The sequence below is a fragment of the Pygocentrus nattereri genome, chromosome 5 (genome assembly GCF_015220715.1).
Source record: "Pygocentrus nattereri isolate fPygNat1 chromosome 5, fPygNat1.pri, whole genome shotgun sequence".
Taxonomy (NCBI): domain Eukaryota; kingdom Metazoa; phylum Chordata; class Actinopteri; order Characiformes; family Serrasalmidae; genus Pygocentrus; species Pygocentrus nattereri.
Window position 1 is genome coordinate 15285957 of NC_051215.1, and position 16634 is coordinate 15302590.

At 40.0% G+C, this 16634-nt stretch overlaps 1 protein-coding gene across 2 annotated transcripts in view; it reads left to right on the forward strand.

The window, feature by feature from the left end:
* Positions 1-1627: 1627 nt before the first annotated feature.
* The window catches only part of fam193a (family with sequence similarity 193 member A), a 32311-nt gene continuing 17304 nt past the window's right edge, over positions 1628-16634 (forward strand). For both annotated transcript variants that reach the window (XM_017701457.2, XM_017701458.2), the window contains exons 1-12: positions 1628-2016; positions 4882-4950; positions 5286-5516; positions 8948-9078; positions 9627-9794; positions 10470-10698; positions 12464-12588; positions 12847-12994; positions 14684-14758; positions 14888-14965; positions 15131-15249; positions 15947-16207. In XM_017701457.2, coding sequence (XP_017556946.1) covers positions 1813-2016; positions 4882-4950; positions 5286-5516; positions 8948-9078; positions 9627-9794; positions 10470-10698; positions 12464-12588; positions 12847-12994; positions 14684-14758; positions 14888-14965; positions 15131-15249; positions 15947-16207 — 1838 coding nt within the window. In that variant the 5' untranslated portion in view covers positions 1628-1812. The remainder of the gene's footprint in view (positions 2017-4881; positions 4951-5285; positions 5517-8947; positions 9079-9626; positions 9795-10469; positions 10699-12463; positions 12589-12846; positions 12995-14683; positions 14759-14887; positions 14966-15130; positions 15250-15946; positions 16208-16634) is intronic.

A 16634-nucleotide genomic window follows, 5' to 3' on the forward strand; every position in this document is an offset into this window, starting at 1 on the left:
ATGCATAGATAGATGTCATGTTGTTGGTCATTTTCATGCATGGATCATAACTATGGCCTTGTCCATTAAACAAGTCCACATTACACATGTCCAGGCCCTTAAACCAATACACATGTCCATGTGTATTGGATTAATCCCAATGATCCTTATTCATCAAATTTTCATAATAAAAGCACTGAAACATAGGCAGAAACAAGTTCAAGTTCAAGAAACAAGATTTGAGCTCAAATGATTAATCAGCTCCAGTGCATAAAATCAAGCACCAGCCTACCAATTACTCATTTTTTTCCCCGATGACCTCATTCGTGCAGATGTTTCAGTAGGGAACTAAGGGCTGTGCTCGTGGTTGAAGTTTGAGGGTAAGGAGTAAGTGCACTGTTCCCCCTACTGAACAAAATTTAAAGTTTAAAAATGACAATGACTGGAAAGGATACAAATAAAATAAACAAAGCATTGTATGCTTTTATTTTTAAGATGGTGGAATGATATAATTATGTAGATTGTTTTCTAAAATATCATATTTAAACACAGTATTATTACAGTGAAAATTATTTTTGTTAATTATTGTTGTTACTGTTTACTTCTGTTTTTGTTCCATATATTGGTATTACAGTTATAACACTAGTTATAGTTTTGGTTTGTTAACCGCAAATCAAGCATTTTTTCCAGAGTATTCAACTATTATACTTAAATTTACACACAGTCCTTCCAGAGGTAATTTTGCAATCAAATATGACTGTACGCTATTTTGATGAATAAGGGCCTGTGTGCATTGCAGGTTGCAGTTCCGTTGTCAAATGATGTTGTGACATAGCAATAACTACAAAATATATACTAATGTTGCCATTTTAACAAGGAAAATCACAAAAATATTTTCCATTTGAGTTACATAATTCATGCATTACTACTAGAAATTCACTAGGTTCAGAGGGGCATCTATATTTGCCAGAATCAGAATCCCCTTTTAAAGACTGCAGATAGGGCTGCCCACCGCTCCCGGCAAGTGTGCTCACTGCCCCCTAGTGTGTGTGTGTGTGCTTACTAATGTGTATGTGGTGTTTCACTTCACATATGGGTGCAGGAAAACATGTGCAGTTTAGGTGGACTTACAGGCCTTGAGCTGTGAAAAACAGACTCTAACTTTCAGCATGATAACTGCCTTCTAAAAACATCAGAGACAAAGTAGCTGGTTTATAGAATTAATGTAATGTTCAGATGCCACTCCTCGAACATCATCGTCTCTGAAAACAAATTCAAGTATTCAGAAACCATGTTTTTTTTTTCTCAAGTGAGGAGGCCTCACAATGAAACTTTCTTAAAAAAAAACCTACAGTGTCCTTTCTAGGGTTGGATTAAACAGAACAGCATTTACTCGCTGATAGCTCTCCCCTGAGGTTTCTGTCCAGTAAAATAGACTTAAAGGTGACATTACATTGCCCTTTTTTACCTGGATGTTTTGAAACTAAAACAATATCAAAATCATAATATTACAATAATTGGAAAAAAAAAATACAACAATATAAAATATAAAATCGAAACGCATCTTTAACTACAATCTCGACGCAGATGAAAATACATTTCCCATGATTCCTCGGCCATGCTGACGCCAGTGCGTAAGGGCGTAAACTCTTGTTGAGTTGGCCATATTGGAATTTGAAGCTCCGGTAGCGCTCAGATTTTATCTGGAAAAAGCAAAAATATTCACTTCAATCTCGACCGTACAACACGAGTAAAACCCTGACATCCCAGCTGAAGCCACGCCTTTTGGGGACGGACAGCTGTCTGTGTCATTTGTGCGGAAAAACCATAATCATGAGCCCTACCGATGCGAAGCGGGGAGCCAAGCGGAGGAAGAATAAGCGGGGCGCCGGCGGAGGCAGCAGCAGCAGCGCTAGCAGCACCGCAGGAAAGGCAGGGGCTCAGAGTGCGGCTCGGGCCACTGCAGTCGCGGCGACTCCCTCCTCCAGCACGGGCTTTCTGACCACTGGGAACGTAGACTCCAGCCTGAACGGAGAGGTCAGTGTTGTGTGGTCATGAGCGATCAGAGATCATGTTATTTGTAGTCAGCCGGCTGGTCTGAGCTTTAAGGCTGAGCTAGTTAGCTTAGTTAGCTTTTAGCGAAATGGCAGGGTGGCCTGAGCCTGTTAGCTTCAGTTAAGCGCACTTAATCTGTGTTACTTGGTGAAGAGTCACCAACTAACCAACCAGTTTTAGTCTCTTTTGTCTAAAAAAGCGGGTAGCAAATGTAGCGAGAGCTTAGAGGTGACAGGTGTCTTCAGTGTTTGTGTACTACTGATAGAATAACCGGCTGCCAGTAGCTGTTGACACTCATGCTAACCTGGTTAATTTAGCCTAACGTTAGTGTATTAACGTAGGTGGCCAGCAAGCTCACAGTCATCAGGGTAATGTTTACAGGTGTGTGCACCCTAACCAGTTCAATGTTTTCACTCTAGGCTTGTCACATACAAGGTGTTTGAAAGCTAGGTAGTTAGCTAAGTCTCAACAGGAGGCAGAAAGATGCACTGCAGATAGATCTGCGAACGGCAGATGAAGGCCACCTCCTCCTCCTCCTCCTTCTCCCTTCTTCTTGTCTTTGTCTTAGATTCTTCATACACATCTGTGTTATCTATTTGGTAGTTCAGAGATGTTTCATATTCTCTCTTAAATGATAAATCTCAGTGGCCTGACTGGTTTGTCTCTGTAGTGGGCAAACAAGAGGTCTTTAGCATTAATCAGATTAGATGGCCAAGTTTAGTTTTTGGGTGACATTATTTACTAGGTAGGTCAGTGGCTTGGCCTTGTGGTGCACAATTCAGTGTTCCTTGATTTAATCTCTCTTACTAGCTTGCACCTTATGTTTGTCATATGGGCTGTTTCATAAAGCAGGATTTCTTAGTATAGCTGGTTATCTTGAGACACAAGTAGTGACTGTCCAATGGGACACCTTTCTCCTATTGGCTTGACTTTAGACTCAAATTATCTGGCTAAATGAGAAATCCTGCTTTGTGAAACACCCACCCAGGTTTATATTATAGAAATGTTTACATGCATACGTGCATTTTAGAACTCAGTAATGCGACACTTCAGTTGTCCAGCTGCCGGTAAGGATGTGTCTTGCGTTCTGTCTGGAAGTGTTGCCAAGGAAACAACATCTGTAGCTGAAGAGGACTATTATGTTGACTTAAGAAAAGGAGGAGTGCTGATACCCTGGCCTGATGTTAACTGGTGAACTCTGGTACTTTTTATTGCATACGTATTTGTCACAAGGACTAAATAATGAAGCTTGAATGAAAGACATATTGTCCTATTGAATTCAGGTCCAGTGACTGTTTCAGAATATATTTTCCCAGTACGTCTGAGGTGTGGTGGCAGGAGAGACTTCTGAGTTAGTACTTTTTTTTTCCTCCCACAGTCCAGGTTCAAGTGGTCCATGCATAACATATTTCCATCTTTTTTATTACTTTGATTTTATTTATTTAATTTTTTAACCAAAGTTGAAAATGCCAATTAATAAAACGAGGACGAATAGAACTGATCTTTTTCAATGAAAAGTCTTTTTCCATTATTTCTATTAAAAAAATTTCCCCTTCTCCTGTATCTCCCTTTCCATTTTGGAGACACAAGGTTTGGTCCTGAGTGACTGTACACAAATTGAATGAAACAGCAATTCCCTTCCAAGGCACAGCTATATGACTGATTGTAACAATGACAAGATCTTTCAACACAATGCAAAGACAATAATAATAGTGTATCAATTATAATAAACAGTAATTGTGTCAGTGTATTTGCCATTGTTTTGTTGTTTACCTCCCAAATCATTCTAGAATGACTGTCACTGGTGCCTGTGAAGAAGCTAATGGGACAAATTGAATTGACTCAGGTCAAGCTACATAAAATCTACAGAGCTGCTGCCAAGAGTTGGTTGGCTCTGTTGGCATTGATGCTGGTTTGTCTTCAGGGACTTCAATTATTGGAGATAAACATGACGTGATTCGACTGGAGAACCAGGCGAGGCTGAAGGCCTGGGTTTCTGGAATATGTGGTGACCATCAGTTAGAACAGCAGAGATGAACGCTGCTTTTATTATTCTGAGATCATTTCAAAAGCAAAAAAAAAGACTTTAGAGCATACTCATCATGCAGCTGTGCCCACATCTGTGTTCATTGCCAGTGGCAATAGTTTAACTCATAAAGCAGAGGTAATGCATTGATCATTAAAGAAATTCTAACAAGTATATTAAAACCAAAAGCAATTCTTTCAAATTTCGTTATTATAGGATCTGAAATTTTTTGAATCTCTGAAGTCGCATGGTGAAATTAATGTAAACGTAAGCTGGCAAAGTAAAGGGCAGCTGGAATTTTTAGTAGTGTAGAAAATAAAATATAGAATTACAAGAGTTTTGGTCTGACCGCAATAAATGGGTAGATCTGGGCTTATACTCACAAAGCCTCTGAGAGTGTAAGTGCTAATTTAGAATCTGGTTTGTCTTATTTATGATGAACCTACTGACAAACAGATCCTAGGTCATCCTAGGCCCAGGTCCTAATCATAAAAATCTTTGTGAATACAGGCCATTTTTGTAGATGACCATGATGGAGACTGTTTAATTTGAAAACCAGTAGAAAAACACATTAAAGCATAATCTGTGCTAGATGTCTTGAGTGCTTCTTCAAACATAGTTATTTCTTTAACCATGCTGGCTTTACATTATTGCTTGTTGCTATAGCAACATAAGTGGATCCTATGCTAGTCTTAGCGTTCCTCAGCAATATATTCAACAGTGTCGTATAAAGGCCCTTGTGGTTCTCAATTGAGGTTATACAGTGAATCAAATTTGATGGCATGTATTGTGTAATCACTGGTGGGCGTCGTTCTTTCCAGGTTCCGATGAATGGTACGCCACAGTTTTCTGAAGGGCCAGTGAACTCTGACTTTTCCGGAGTCCTTCAGGTAATAAGCAAATCTTTCTCTTTGCATTAAGTTTACTGACGCTTGAGATAGTTTGCATCTTCCCTTCATTTGGAGTTGGTCCTTCTAGCACCATTTAATTTTGCTGTTTAAGGTGTGTGCACTTGTGTTTTGCAGATTGTAAGCCTGACACTACTGCGATCCTTTCACTATCCTCTAAATGACCTCTTTTGTTGCTCTGCCATTCGTGCATATTGAGCATTTCCTTATAGAGACATTACAGATGTGCAACAGAGCAAAAAGCTTCTCTTGTCTTTCTTTCTCGTCTCTCTCTTTCTCTTTCTCGCTCGTGCTCTCTCTCTCTCTCTCTCTGTCAGACCCCATTCACCTTCGGCCTGAACCAGAAGGCCCCCTACACCACGGGCGATCGCTGTCTGCTGTGTCGCAGTGAGCGTAAGGACAGCGCTTTGCAGGAATCCAGCCAGAATGGCTTAGGCCAGTCCCCCAAAGCCTCCAGCGCCCTTCAATTACCCCTCTACGTCTGCCCCGACTGCAAACGCACTGTGGAGAAGGACAACCGCCAACCCCCCTCGGACCAGTCCTCGTTGGTGCGTCCGAGTGCCCTGTCTGTTCGTTTGCGCTCTTTCTAGTTTCAGTTAGCTCCAGGCATGTGACGATACGCTTGGCTCACGATTCGATTTCCAGTGCTGGGTTCACAATTCAGTATTTTGTCATGATATTTTGAATAGAATTTGAGTGACGTAAATTGATGACCGTATCCATGTTGTTGTGCAAATTATCTGCAATTGGTGGAAAAAGTGTAGTATAGCACACAAACATGATAGAGTAAGATATTGATTGGTTGGTTGTGGACTTTGTTGTTCAACAGCTCAATTGCGTTAGGTGGCATTAGATTTGACTTTTGCACACACACCTTCCATGTCATTATTTGGGATGTGCATGGGTGCTCGGTCAGATTTCCAGTGTTACGTTAGCACCAAGATAGCTTGAACTGAAGTAAACTCACATAAACTTGGACATTGGAATGTTGTAAAAGATATTTCAGTGATTTTTTTTCCCCTTTATATTATTTTTTATGTTTTAAGAAATTCCTTCAGTAGAGATTTGAGTTTAATATTTTTCTATGAATGCAGCATTTCATATTTTAACAGTGGAGTGAGAGGGGCAAGGCTGCCAAGTACAGTGCTGTGTGTACAGACATTTGTTTTGAAATGAAACAGTGAGTAGAGAAATGTATGTAATATGAAGTAGAAATTGTAATACCTGTCCAAATCTGACCCTCAAGTCTGTTTTAGATGTCATTTCTCAGATATGTATTGGGCTTAGATCGGGTTCAGATTTCATGGTTGAGGTCTTACAGCTTACATCCCACTTTTAACAGATTTTACTTGCATTTTCACCGCTTCAGTGTTTCTCCTTTTAATGAAGTGTGGTGTTGTATTTATTTATTTATTTATTTTTGTTTGTTTTTGGTTGATGCCCTGATGACAGCTATATTGTCACTACTCGCAAATGGTGATGTCCTGTCAGATTTCATCAACCCTTTGCCTGGTGAAGGGCCAGTGCAGGCCAGTTTTGGCCAGGATTTTGTTTTACGCAGATCAGTTTTGGATATATAACTTGATGCTTTGTGTTGGTTTAAGTCAAGCTTGGACAGAAAATTCTTGAGCTGGTTTATGGTTCAGGCCAATTAAAAAATGAGTAGAACAGATACTGTAGAAAATGAGTACTGTTTCCAAATTTAAGAGTAAAATAAAGCTATATTTTTGACAGCACTGCTTTGAAAACACTGATACAAGCCTACCATGAAAGCTCTGGAGAAATTGTTGCTGTGCTTGTCTGTGCGAGCATCACTGTGAAATAGGAAAAAGGAGAAGCGAAAATAATCATTTTTAATCCAAGATTATGGCTTAAAGTCTCAGAAAGAAAAGGTGACACTAGAGTTGTGCATGTCTTGGTATTATGTCTAGCTGTTGGTATTGTTAGGAAAACGGTACCCTCAGGTTCTTTTGGAACTGGTGGTTTCAGATTTAGGGTGGATAGGTTTACAGTAAAGAATTTTTTGTAAATGTTTCTGGAAACAGTTATTTTTAAATATCTGCTGCTTGCAAGGTACCTTGCATAGTTTTCAGTTTTGATCAACTCTGTAATACACTGCTCAAAAAAATAAAGGGAACACTTAAACAACACAATATAACTCTAAGTAAATCAAACTTCTGTGAAATCAAACTGTCCACTTAGGAAGCAAAACTGATTGACAATCAATTACACATGCTGTAGTGCAAATGGAACAGACAACAGGTGGAAATTATTGGCAATTAGCAAGACACAATCAATAAAGGAGTGGTTCTGCAGGTGGGGACCACAGACCACTTCTCAGTACCTATGCTTTCTGGCTGATGTTTTGGTCACTGTTGAATGTTGGTGGTGCTTTCACACTCGTGGTAGCATGAGACGACCTCTACAACTCACACAAGTGGCACAGGTAGTGCAACTCATCCAGGATGGCACATCAATGTGACTTTGGCAAGAAGGTTTGCTGTGTCTGTCAGCGTAGTGTCCAGAGGCTGGAGGCACCAGGAGACGTGGAGGAGGCTGTAGGAGGGCAACAACCCAGCAGCAGCACCGCTACCTCCGCCTTTGTGCAAGGAGGAACAGGAGGAGCACTGCCAGAGCCCTGCAAAATGACCCCCAGCAGGCCACAAATGTGCATGTGTCTGCACAAACCGTTAGAAACCGACTCCATGAGGATGGTATGAGGGCCCGACGTCTACAGATGCGTTTGTGCTCACAGCCCAACACCGTGCAGGATGTTTGGCATTTGCCAGAGAACACCAGGATTGGAAATTTCGCCACTGGCGCCCTGTGCTCTTCACAGATGAAAGCAGGTTCACACTGAGCACATGTGACAGACGTGACAGAGTCTGAAGACGCCGTGGAGAGTGATCTGCTGCCTGCAGCATCCTTCAGCATGACCGGTTTGGCAGTGGGTCAGTAATGGTGTAGGGTGGCATTTCTTTCCATCTGCTCACCAGACTGACTGCCATTAGGTACCAAGATGAGATCCTCAGACCCCTTGTGAGACCATATGCTGGTGCGGTTGGGCCTGGGTTCCTCCTTATGCAGGACAATGCTAGATCTCATGTGGCTGGAGTGTGTCAGCAGTTCCTGCAAGATGAAGGCATTGAAGCTATGGCCCGCCCGTTCCCCAGACCTGACTGGCCCGCCCGTTCCCCAGACCTGAATCCGATTGAGCACATCTGGGACATCATGTCTCGCTCCATCCACCAACGCCACGTTGCACCACAGACTGTCCAGGAGTTGGCGGATGCTTTAGTCCAGGTCTGGGAGGAGATCCCTCAGGAGATGCCCAGGCGTTGTAGGGAGGTCATACAGGCACGTGGAGGCCACACACAATACTGAGCCTCATTTTGACTTGTTTTAAGGACATTACATCAAAGTTGGATCAGCCTGTCGTGTGTTTTTCCACTTTAATTTTGTGTGTGACTCCAATTCCAGGCCTCCATTGGTTAATAAATTTGATTTCCATTGATGATTTTTGTGTGATTTTGTTGTCAGCACATTCAACTTTGTACAGAACAAAGTATTCAATGAGAATATTTCATTGATACAGATCTAGGATGTGTAATTTGAGTGTTCCCTTTATTTTTTTGAGCAGTGTATGTTTATTAGAGTAACTTCATCTCTTTTCTTGAATATGCATGTTTGTTGGGTATCTTGGAGATGTGGTCATATTTTCTTTAGAGTAATCCTTAATTCTCCATACCCTTTTTAAAAGCTGGTTTTGATAAATTAATTTCTCTCTATCATAATAACCACTTTTTGAGCATTAATGAATATTGGATATAAATACTGGTTAATAAACTGAATTGTTGAATTTTGACTTTGTGCACATTTTTACTAATGTCTAAAAACTGCCCAAAGCATACATTTATGATGTTGTAAATTAATTAAAGTTACTCATCATTCTTAAATGTCTTATTCTCTTTTTATGCAGAATCAGGACTTTTTGTTACACATGCCGGTGGGTAATGGCGGTTTAACCCAGGAGGCAGCAGCAAGCGGGAGGCTCGGTACGCCAATCTCCACGGACACAGTGTGCAGCTGCGAGGCCTGCAATGAGAGGAGGTGAAGGAACTAAAAATAATTCGCTAGGACCTGGAGTCTGTTTCACAAAACAGGATTTGCCCCTTACATGGAAAATTTAAACCAACACTGTTTATGTCCATCACCTGTTCTCCCATTGGACCAGCTTAGGTTGTATAACTTTGAAATCTCCCTTTATGAACCACCATGCCTGCCTTCAGGATTTAGGACTAATTACTTTGCTTGCATCTGAAACAGGACAGGACAATATGCTGTTTCTGTCATGTAATGTGTGTGTGTGTGTGTGTGTGTGTGTGTGTGTGTGTGTGTGTGTGTGTGTGTATGCATGTATGTATGACTACAGTGTTTCATGTGTGTCTTTCTGTGAAGGTTTTGAATACTCAAGGTCCAACAAAACAATGCAGCCTATTTTTTATCCATGTCACACTATTGATTTAGCAATGTCTTTCTAAAATACTGCAGTTGCAGTTACAATATTTATGCAGTACTACTATTCTGTCTGTAGTCGGCAGCCCTAAACTGAAGTTTTTTTTTTCTTTTTCTTTTTTTTTTTTTAATAATATGCTCAGGGAGATCACAGCAGAATCAGAGCGTGAGTCCCAACAGCTGCAGAATCACTGGTCAGAGGTGCGGTACCTCGTCCGCTGCATCTACCGTCAGACAGGCACTCCACTGGCTGACGATCAGGATCAGCCGCTGGACAGAGACAAGGAGAGCATGAAGGAGCTAGTGGACAGGTCAATTCATCTCTATTCAACAGATTATTTTTGGCGTGTTCTGCATTTTTTTTGATCATTCTTAAAAAATATATTGCTTTACTGCTCTGCGTTTGGAGCTTTTCAACTTTTTATGTTTGGATTTAAATCAGACAGTCCACTGGAATTTAATATGCAACACAACAAGGCTAGAACTACTAATTATTCCTTTAATTGATTAATCCTTGACTTCCCAACCTGTTGACGTGGTGTAAACCCCATCCTGCACATATTTGCATTTTCCTACTCTGAACAACACCGTTTAACTCAGGAGGGGCTTGCTTCTTAACACTTAGTTGGATCAGGTGTGTTGTTAGCAGCAAAAACACTAAAATGTGCAGGGCAGGGGGCAGTTTAGGACCAGGATTGGGAGCCACTGGGTTATTCCATTGGCTGTTTCGTTGAACCACTACTTTGTGGTGCAGAACATGTAGGATTTCTGATGGTGAAATTTTTGTTAGTAAAACAATAGAAAGAATAAAAGAATAGAACCTATGTTAGTATTACTTTCTGGGAAATGGTGCTAAATGTTAAACTTTGTCAACATTCAGACATGACTCAAGTTGGATTCTTATTCTGCAGTTTTTGTTCAGCAAATCGTTAGTAGTTAAACCGTTAATTAAAGCATTTGTTTTTTTTTTTCTATATTAAACACAGACTCTGTGAGAAGGATCCATACCAGCTCTATCAGCGGCTAGAGCAGCAGGCGCGAGAGTATGTTCTAGAAACAAAGGTCCGGCTGCTCAAACACCTATCGGCTGGCTCCGAGGCTGCGGGGGCCACTCAGGGCCCACCGCAGGCCCACCAGTTCATCTCTCTTCTTCTGGAGGAGTACAGTGCCCTCTGCCAAGCAGCAAGAACCATCAGCAGCTTCCTGCTCACTCTGGTTAGCATCCTTAACTGGCTCCATTTCCCTCTTTTTGAGTTACTGTTGAGTGGATTATATCGAAATATGTTCAGTAAATATGTATTTAAATAAGTGGCTTGTATCTAAATATGTTAAGTTTCTAAGTATTAGCATCATCCTGCTGAGTTAGTTTTAACATTTTTATCAGATTAAACCTAACCATATTAAGTTATGGTTAGCATTAGCATTCGTATCAGTGATCATGTGACTTCATTTGAGAATTCTTTTGATGGCTGTTTTTAAGCATGTTGTCTCTTATGCGGTAATTGATGTGCAGATGGATTTAGAAAATTAAAAACAACTTCTCTTGTGAATTTGCACAACTGCAGGATGAGCTAGAAAAATTTAATTGTGTGTTTGACGATATAATGAAAATATTGCTGGTGCCACTTTGGTTTTATTCCAGAATCACTCTTCTAAAGCCCCAGTTCTGTTTTGGCTCATTGCTTTCATGGGTTATGTACATACAGGTCATGTCCCTGTAGTGACATTACCACAGTCTTGCTTCCTTTTCTGACTGGACAAAGTTTTATCAATTGAATTTCATTGCTGAAGTTGAGTTTCACAGCTCTAAAACAGAATCACTGCCAAAGCTGGATGCTGCAGCTACACTTCCTGGAAATTTCTACTCTTGGGAGAGTATTGTGGGAATACGTTCAGTGAATCACTGTCGACTAAGACATAAATCTTGTGAGATGGTGGAATTCTGAGTTTAGAGTCCAGTTCAAGCTGGACTTAAGTGTGAAATTTTTGCAGTCATACAGTAATAACTAGAGATGGCTTTAATCCAGTATGAATAAGCTGTAAGCCTAATTTTCACACTGACAGTAATAATTGTGGAACTGTGGACTTTTTATCCACTATGAATCTGAACACTAGTTTTTACAATCTGACTCTAATAATTGTGGAATGATTGTAGTTGTAGTTGTAGTTGTAGTGGTTGTATAGTGTAGTGGTTAACACCTCTGCCTTCTACTCTGTAGACTGGGGTTCAATCCCCCACCAGGCAAGCACCCTACACTATACCAATAAGGGTCCTTGGGCAAGACTCCTAACACCACCTTTGCCTACCTGTGTAAAAATAATCAAACTGTAAGTCGCTCTGGATAAGAGCGTCTGCCAAATGCCGTAAATGTAAATGTAGTTGGATCTGCAGAGTGTGTAGTTTTACAGTCTGACAGTAAGAACTGTGGAGTGATTCTAATCCAATATGAATCTGCAGTGGGTTTTTTTTTTTTGTCAACTGTAATACTTGTGCAGTGAAGTTAATGCATTGTGAATCTGCAGTAAGTGTAATTTCTACAATCTGACATTCATAATTGCAGAGTGATTTTCATCCAGTGGGAATCTTCTCTCAGGAATAGTGTTATTGAATGTAAAATGTGATGGCATGCGACATGAATGTCAGGCTTATGACCAGCTGATTCAGGTCATTTCAACAAGTGGAAGTGTGATAATTATACAGATACTTTATCCTGATCATAACTTGGATTCATGTCAGCTGTCACGGACTATTTATAATAACTGTTTTTACTGAGGTAAGATTTATAACAGATTAAGATCACCACACAGTTATTATTTACAGACTGTAAAAACTGTCCACACTGCAGATTCATAATGGATAACTGTGGATATAACTCAGGTACTCTATTCTGTATGAATTTGCTGCTCAAACCCTTAAATGTTAACCCTTCCACTTTTTTTAGGTGTAAACATGTCTGAGCTTTTTGCTGTTGTTCTGCAGGAGAACGAGCATCTGAAGAAGTTTCAAGTAACATGGGAGCTTCACAATAAGCATCTGTTTGAAAGCCTGGTGTTTTCTGAACCCATCCTGCACAGCAGCCTGCCCGCTCTCGTCGCCCAGCTCAAGTATGGTCCTCTCAGTCAGTATGATGATGTGTAACCCCTGTAGTCACGATTAGGAATTTTATGTGAAGCTGCTGCAGTATTTGTTTATTTATTGATTTTTATTTGTTTGAATAGTGCAGATCTGTTTGTGCAAGATTTATTTTTCTATTTTTTTTATTGCCATGTTAATAGATAAATCCTTGGTAAGTGTTTACTCAGAATGTGTGTGTGTGTGTGTGTGTGTGTGTGTGTGTGTTTGTATATACCTGTGTAATTCAGGCAGGGCACAGCATCTCATGACTCATACAGTGAGGACATGTACAGAGCCTTGCTGGACAGTTTGCATGGGCTGGAGCAAGAAATGAAGGCCGTGGCAGTAGAATGGATGGAGTGTGAGAAGAGGATAGACGATTACGTAGATGAGCAGGTTACCTTCACTGAACACCACTGCAGCTGCTAATTCACTTCTTAGCTCAGTCAGAGTTTGTAAGACTTCTGGTAATGCTTTACACAAACTACATGTACAAGAAGTGTTAATTCCATATTTATTAACAGTACAGTAGCTCTCCATTACAGTTATATGATCATGTTGAAACATTCTTTAAATACATTCATTAATGAGTAAGGAGTGTATAATGTGTTGAATTGAAACCACACACAAGAATGTTTAGTATATACATGACACACAGACATGATCATTTATGTGTTAAAGTACACAGGCCACCTTTTTAGGGAGCAAATACAATTATAAGCACATGGTATTCAAGACATTCATATTACATTCATTATTGATTATTGAAAAATTCATGATGGATACATGAAACACTTGTAGCTCAGTGACTTAAGATTAAGAGACCCTTATTAGTCCCACAACGGGGAAATTTCACCTCCACATTTTACCCATCTGTGAAGTGAAACACCATACACGCACTAGAGGGCAGTGAGCACGCTTGCCCGGAGCGGTGGGCAGCCCTATCCGCAGCGCCCAGGGAGCAGTTTGGGGGTTAGGTGCCTTGCTCAAGGACACCTCAGTCATATACACTACCTTTGCCTACCTGTGTAAAACAATCAAATTGTAAGTCGCTCTGGATAAGAGTGTCAGCCAAAAGTCATAAATGTAATGTAAATGTAATATACTGTCGGCTCTGGGGATCGAACCGGTGACCTTCCGGTCACAGGGCTGGTTGCCTAACCTCCAGTCCATGACTGCACTGTAGTTTGAATTGAGCTCACATAGTGAGTTTAATAATGTAATGTTTCCAGCTGGAGACAGAGCCATTAGCCTTCTACTTTCACTAGCCTAAGACTTCACTAAAACACTGTTAGTGCAGAACAAGGAATAACTAAAGAGCTTCTACTGCTGCACAACCAGAGCAGTAATGCTCTATTATTTTTATATATATATATATATATATATATATGATATGAATTACCAAACATAATATCATATAAATAAATAAGTAAATGCTAAATAACAAACACTTGGGGCAGTAATGAATATAATTTGGATTTCTCTTCAGGAGGCTCACCATGTGCATAGGCCTTGTATTCCTTGAACAGATTTTAAGTTACTTTTTTGTTTTTGTTTCAATAATGTGTGTGTTTAATTAACATTTCACAATGCTCACAAGTGTTTAATGTATTTGTAGTTTATGTAAAGAATTACCAGAATTTTTGTTCATTTAATGTAAGTTTAACCTGATGCCTTAGTTTAAAAAATGGTAGGAGTATTGATTTTTCAAGAACAAGGGAAGTTGAGTGTCTGCCTGAGCCGAAAGTATGTATATTTGTCTGATGATGAAAAGGAAATCTGAAAAACTTGCTTCATGTACTATATAGAAAATTATGTTCTTGCTTAATGTTTCAATAATGAGAAGATAAGACAAATCAATCTTGAGCAGAGTCCAGCTTTTTCCTTGGTTGGGTACTTTCAGGTCAGTGTGGCACCAACTTTCCTGTAACCTGATTAAAACTTCAAATATTTTGTGTGCTATTTGTTATTTTGACCTTGTTGGATGGATTATATCCCTGAAAGTATTTATTCACTTCTACAAGGCAAACTAGATTTTTAATGACTTACAGTAGTGCTCTCCCTCTCTCTTTTTGTATGTTCCAGTTGCTTTTCAAGGTAGAAGGGCAAAACCTCACAAATCAACGAACTGAACCACATAAGTCTTTAATAAGTAAAAATGTAAGTTGCCTTGTTTTAACAGTCTTTCCATTCATTTGTATTTGGCAAGTCAGTTTGGTCACTTCCATGAAATCAGTGTAAGTTTAGCATTCATCAACCCAAATTAATTTTCTCTCTCTCTTGTGCTAGATGTCTCTAAGAACCAAGCAGCGCATGCTTAAAGAAGATGGAGAGATCTTCAAACAGAGAAGATTTTTTGAGGAACAGGTATTGCTTATAATATGCAAATTCATAACACCTTGCCAACCCATTAGTGCAATACACATCACTTTAACTGTGAATGCATTATTATTAGCATGTTATTATTTGTTCATTAAGTCTGTGTGTATGCTTAATGAAAAGAGGAAATGTGAAATAATGTTATTTTTGCAGTTCCTGCAGAACAGTAAGAAGTCTATGGCAGGGGACAGCACCTTCACAGACACCGTAAAACAGATGCTGTCCTCCAGGCTTAGCATACCAGACTGTCCCAACTGCAACTACAGGCGAAGGTGCATTTCAGACTGTTATGTGTTTTTATTTTATTTAAGTTTCAGTAGCAGAAGAAAAAAAATACATTTAACACGCAAAATTTAAAAAAGTGTTTTATTCAAGCTATCTGTTATAGTTTACGCTGATGCTTAAACTTTAAAATGTTGTATGTTGCAATGATAGAATCTGTGATCTGTGGCCCTCCCATTCAAATGCAACAGCTTAAGCAACTTCAGTAGTCTGGACAGTATTCGCAGGACAGCTATGAAAAATCAACAAACAGCAAAGTAGAAAGCTACAGTTTCTCTCAAGAGCCTTCATTACAACAATTGAGGTGGAGTTAGAGCCACTGTGTGCGTTTGTGTGTGTGTGTGCCTCTACATGCCTCATGAAAGCTGCATTTGGAGAGTACTTCAATCATGGATTCTATAGCAACATAGCAGCTGTGCTTCAGCTTGGTTAATACATTGTTTCCAGTAACTGTATAGATGTTGAATTATGGTAACAAACATACTTTAAAATTGTGGTTAGTTATGAAACGTAAATATTAATTTTTTTATATTTGTATATATTAATGGGGGATTTTGAGAATGAGCATTTAAGTACCAACGAGTATTTAGAGCCTATAAACTGCTGTTTAGACCGGTTTATACATATGCAGGCATACAATTTGTATAGAAAGGTATGTATACTACGCTGCCCTTTTTTTGCCACCAGATGCACGTGTGACGACTGCAGCCTCTCACATATTCTCACATGTGGCATCATGGATGCCCCTGTTGGTGAGGAGCTGCATCTGAAGCTGCCACTGCAGGCAGAGCCTCCTCGGGATTATCTGGCTGAAGTGCATCCTCCCAGCATGTCCTCTGGAAGCTGTGGATCCGGATCAGGATCTGGGTCAGGTTCAGCATCCAGCTCCCCAATCACCATCCAGCAGCACCCCTGCCTTCTCCTGCCCCAGGATGGAGCCCCCACATTGTGAGTCATACTGTTGTGCCCTGAGAGGAATGGTTTTACAAAAACCTTGCTGCTTGATTGCAAGCTCATGTTTAATGGTATAAAGGAACCCATCAACAATTTGCCAAAATCCGCACATGCTCAATATATGTAACTCATAAGAAATCATAAAGCTAATCAGGCAAACACTGTCAGCTGCTAATGCCCACTGAAATAACTTGTATCATCTGTTTTTCTGTTTAGTCAGTCAGTCACCATAAGTGTAGGAAACCATTGAGGTCAATGGCTTGAGCAAATGTCAGGGCCGTTGCTGGATGTGACCATATTTTGTGCATTATTTGTTATTTCTCTATGGTTAATATTGTCTTAAAATACTTAAAACTGACAGGAAAACATTTCTTCACCTGTCAGCTCTACATACAGAGGCATCACAAAGCTAGTTCTAAAA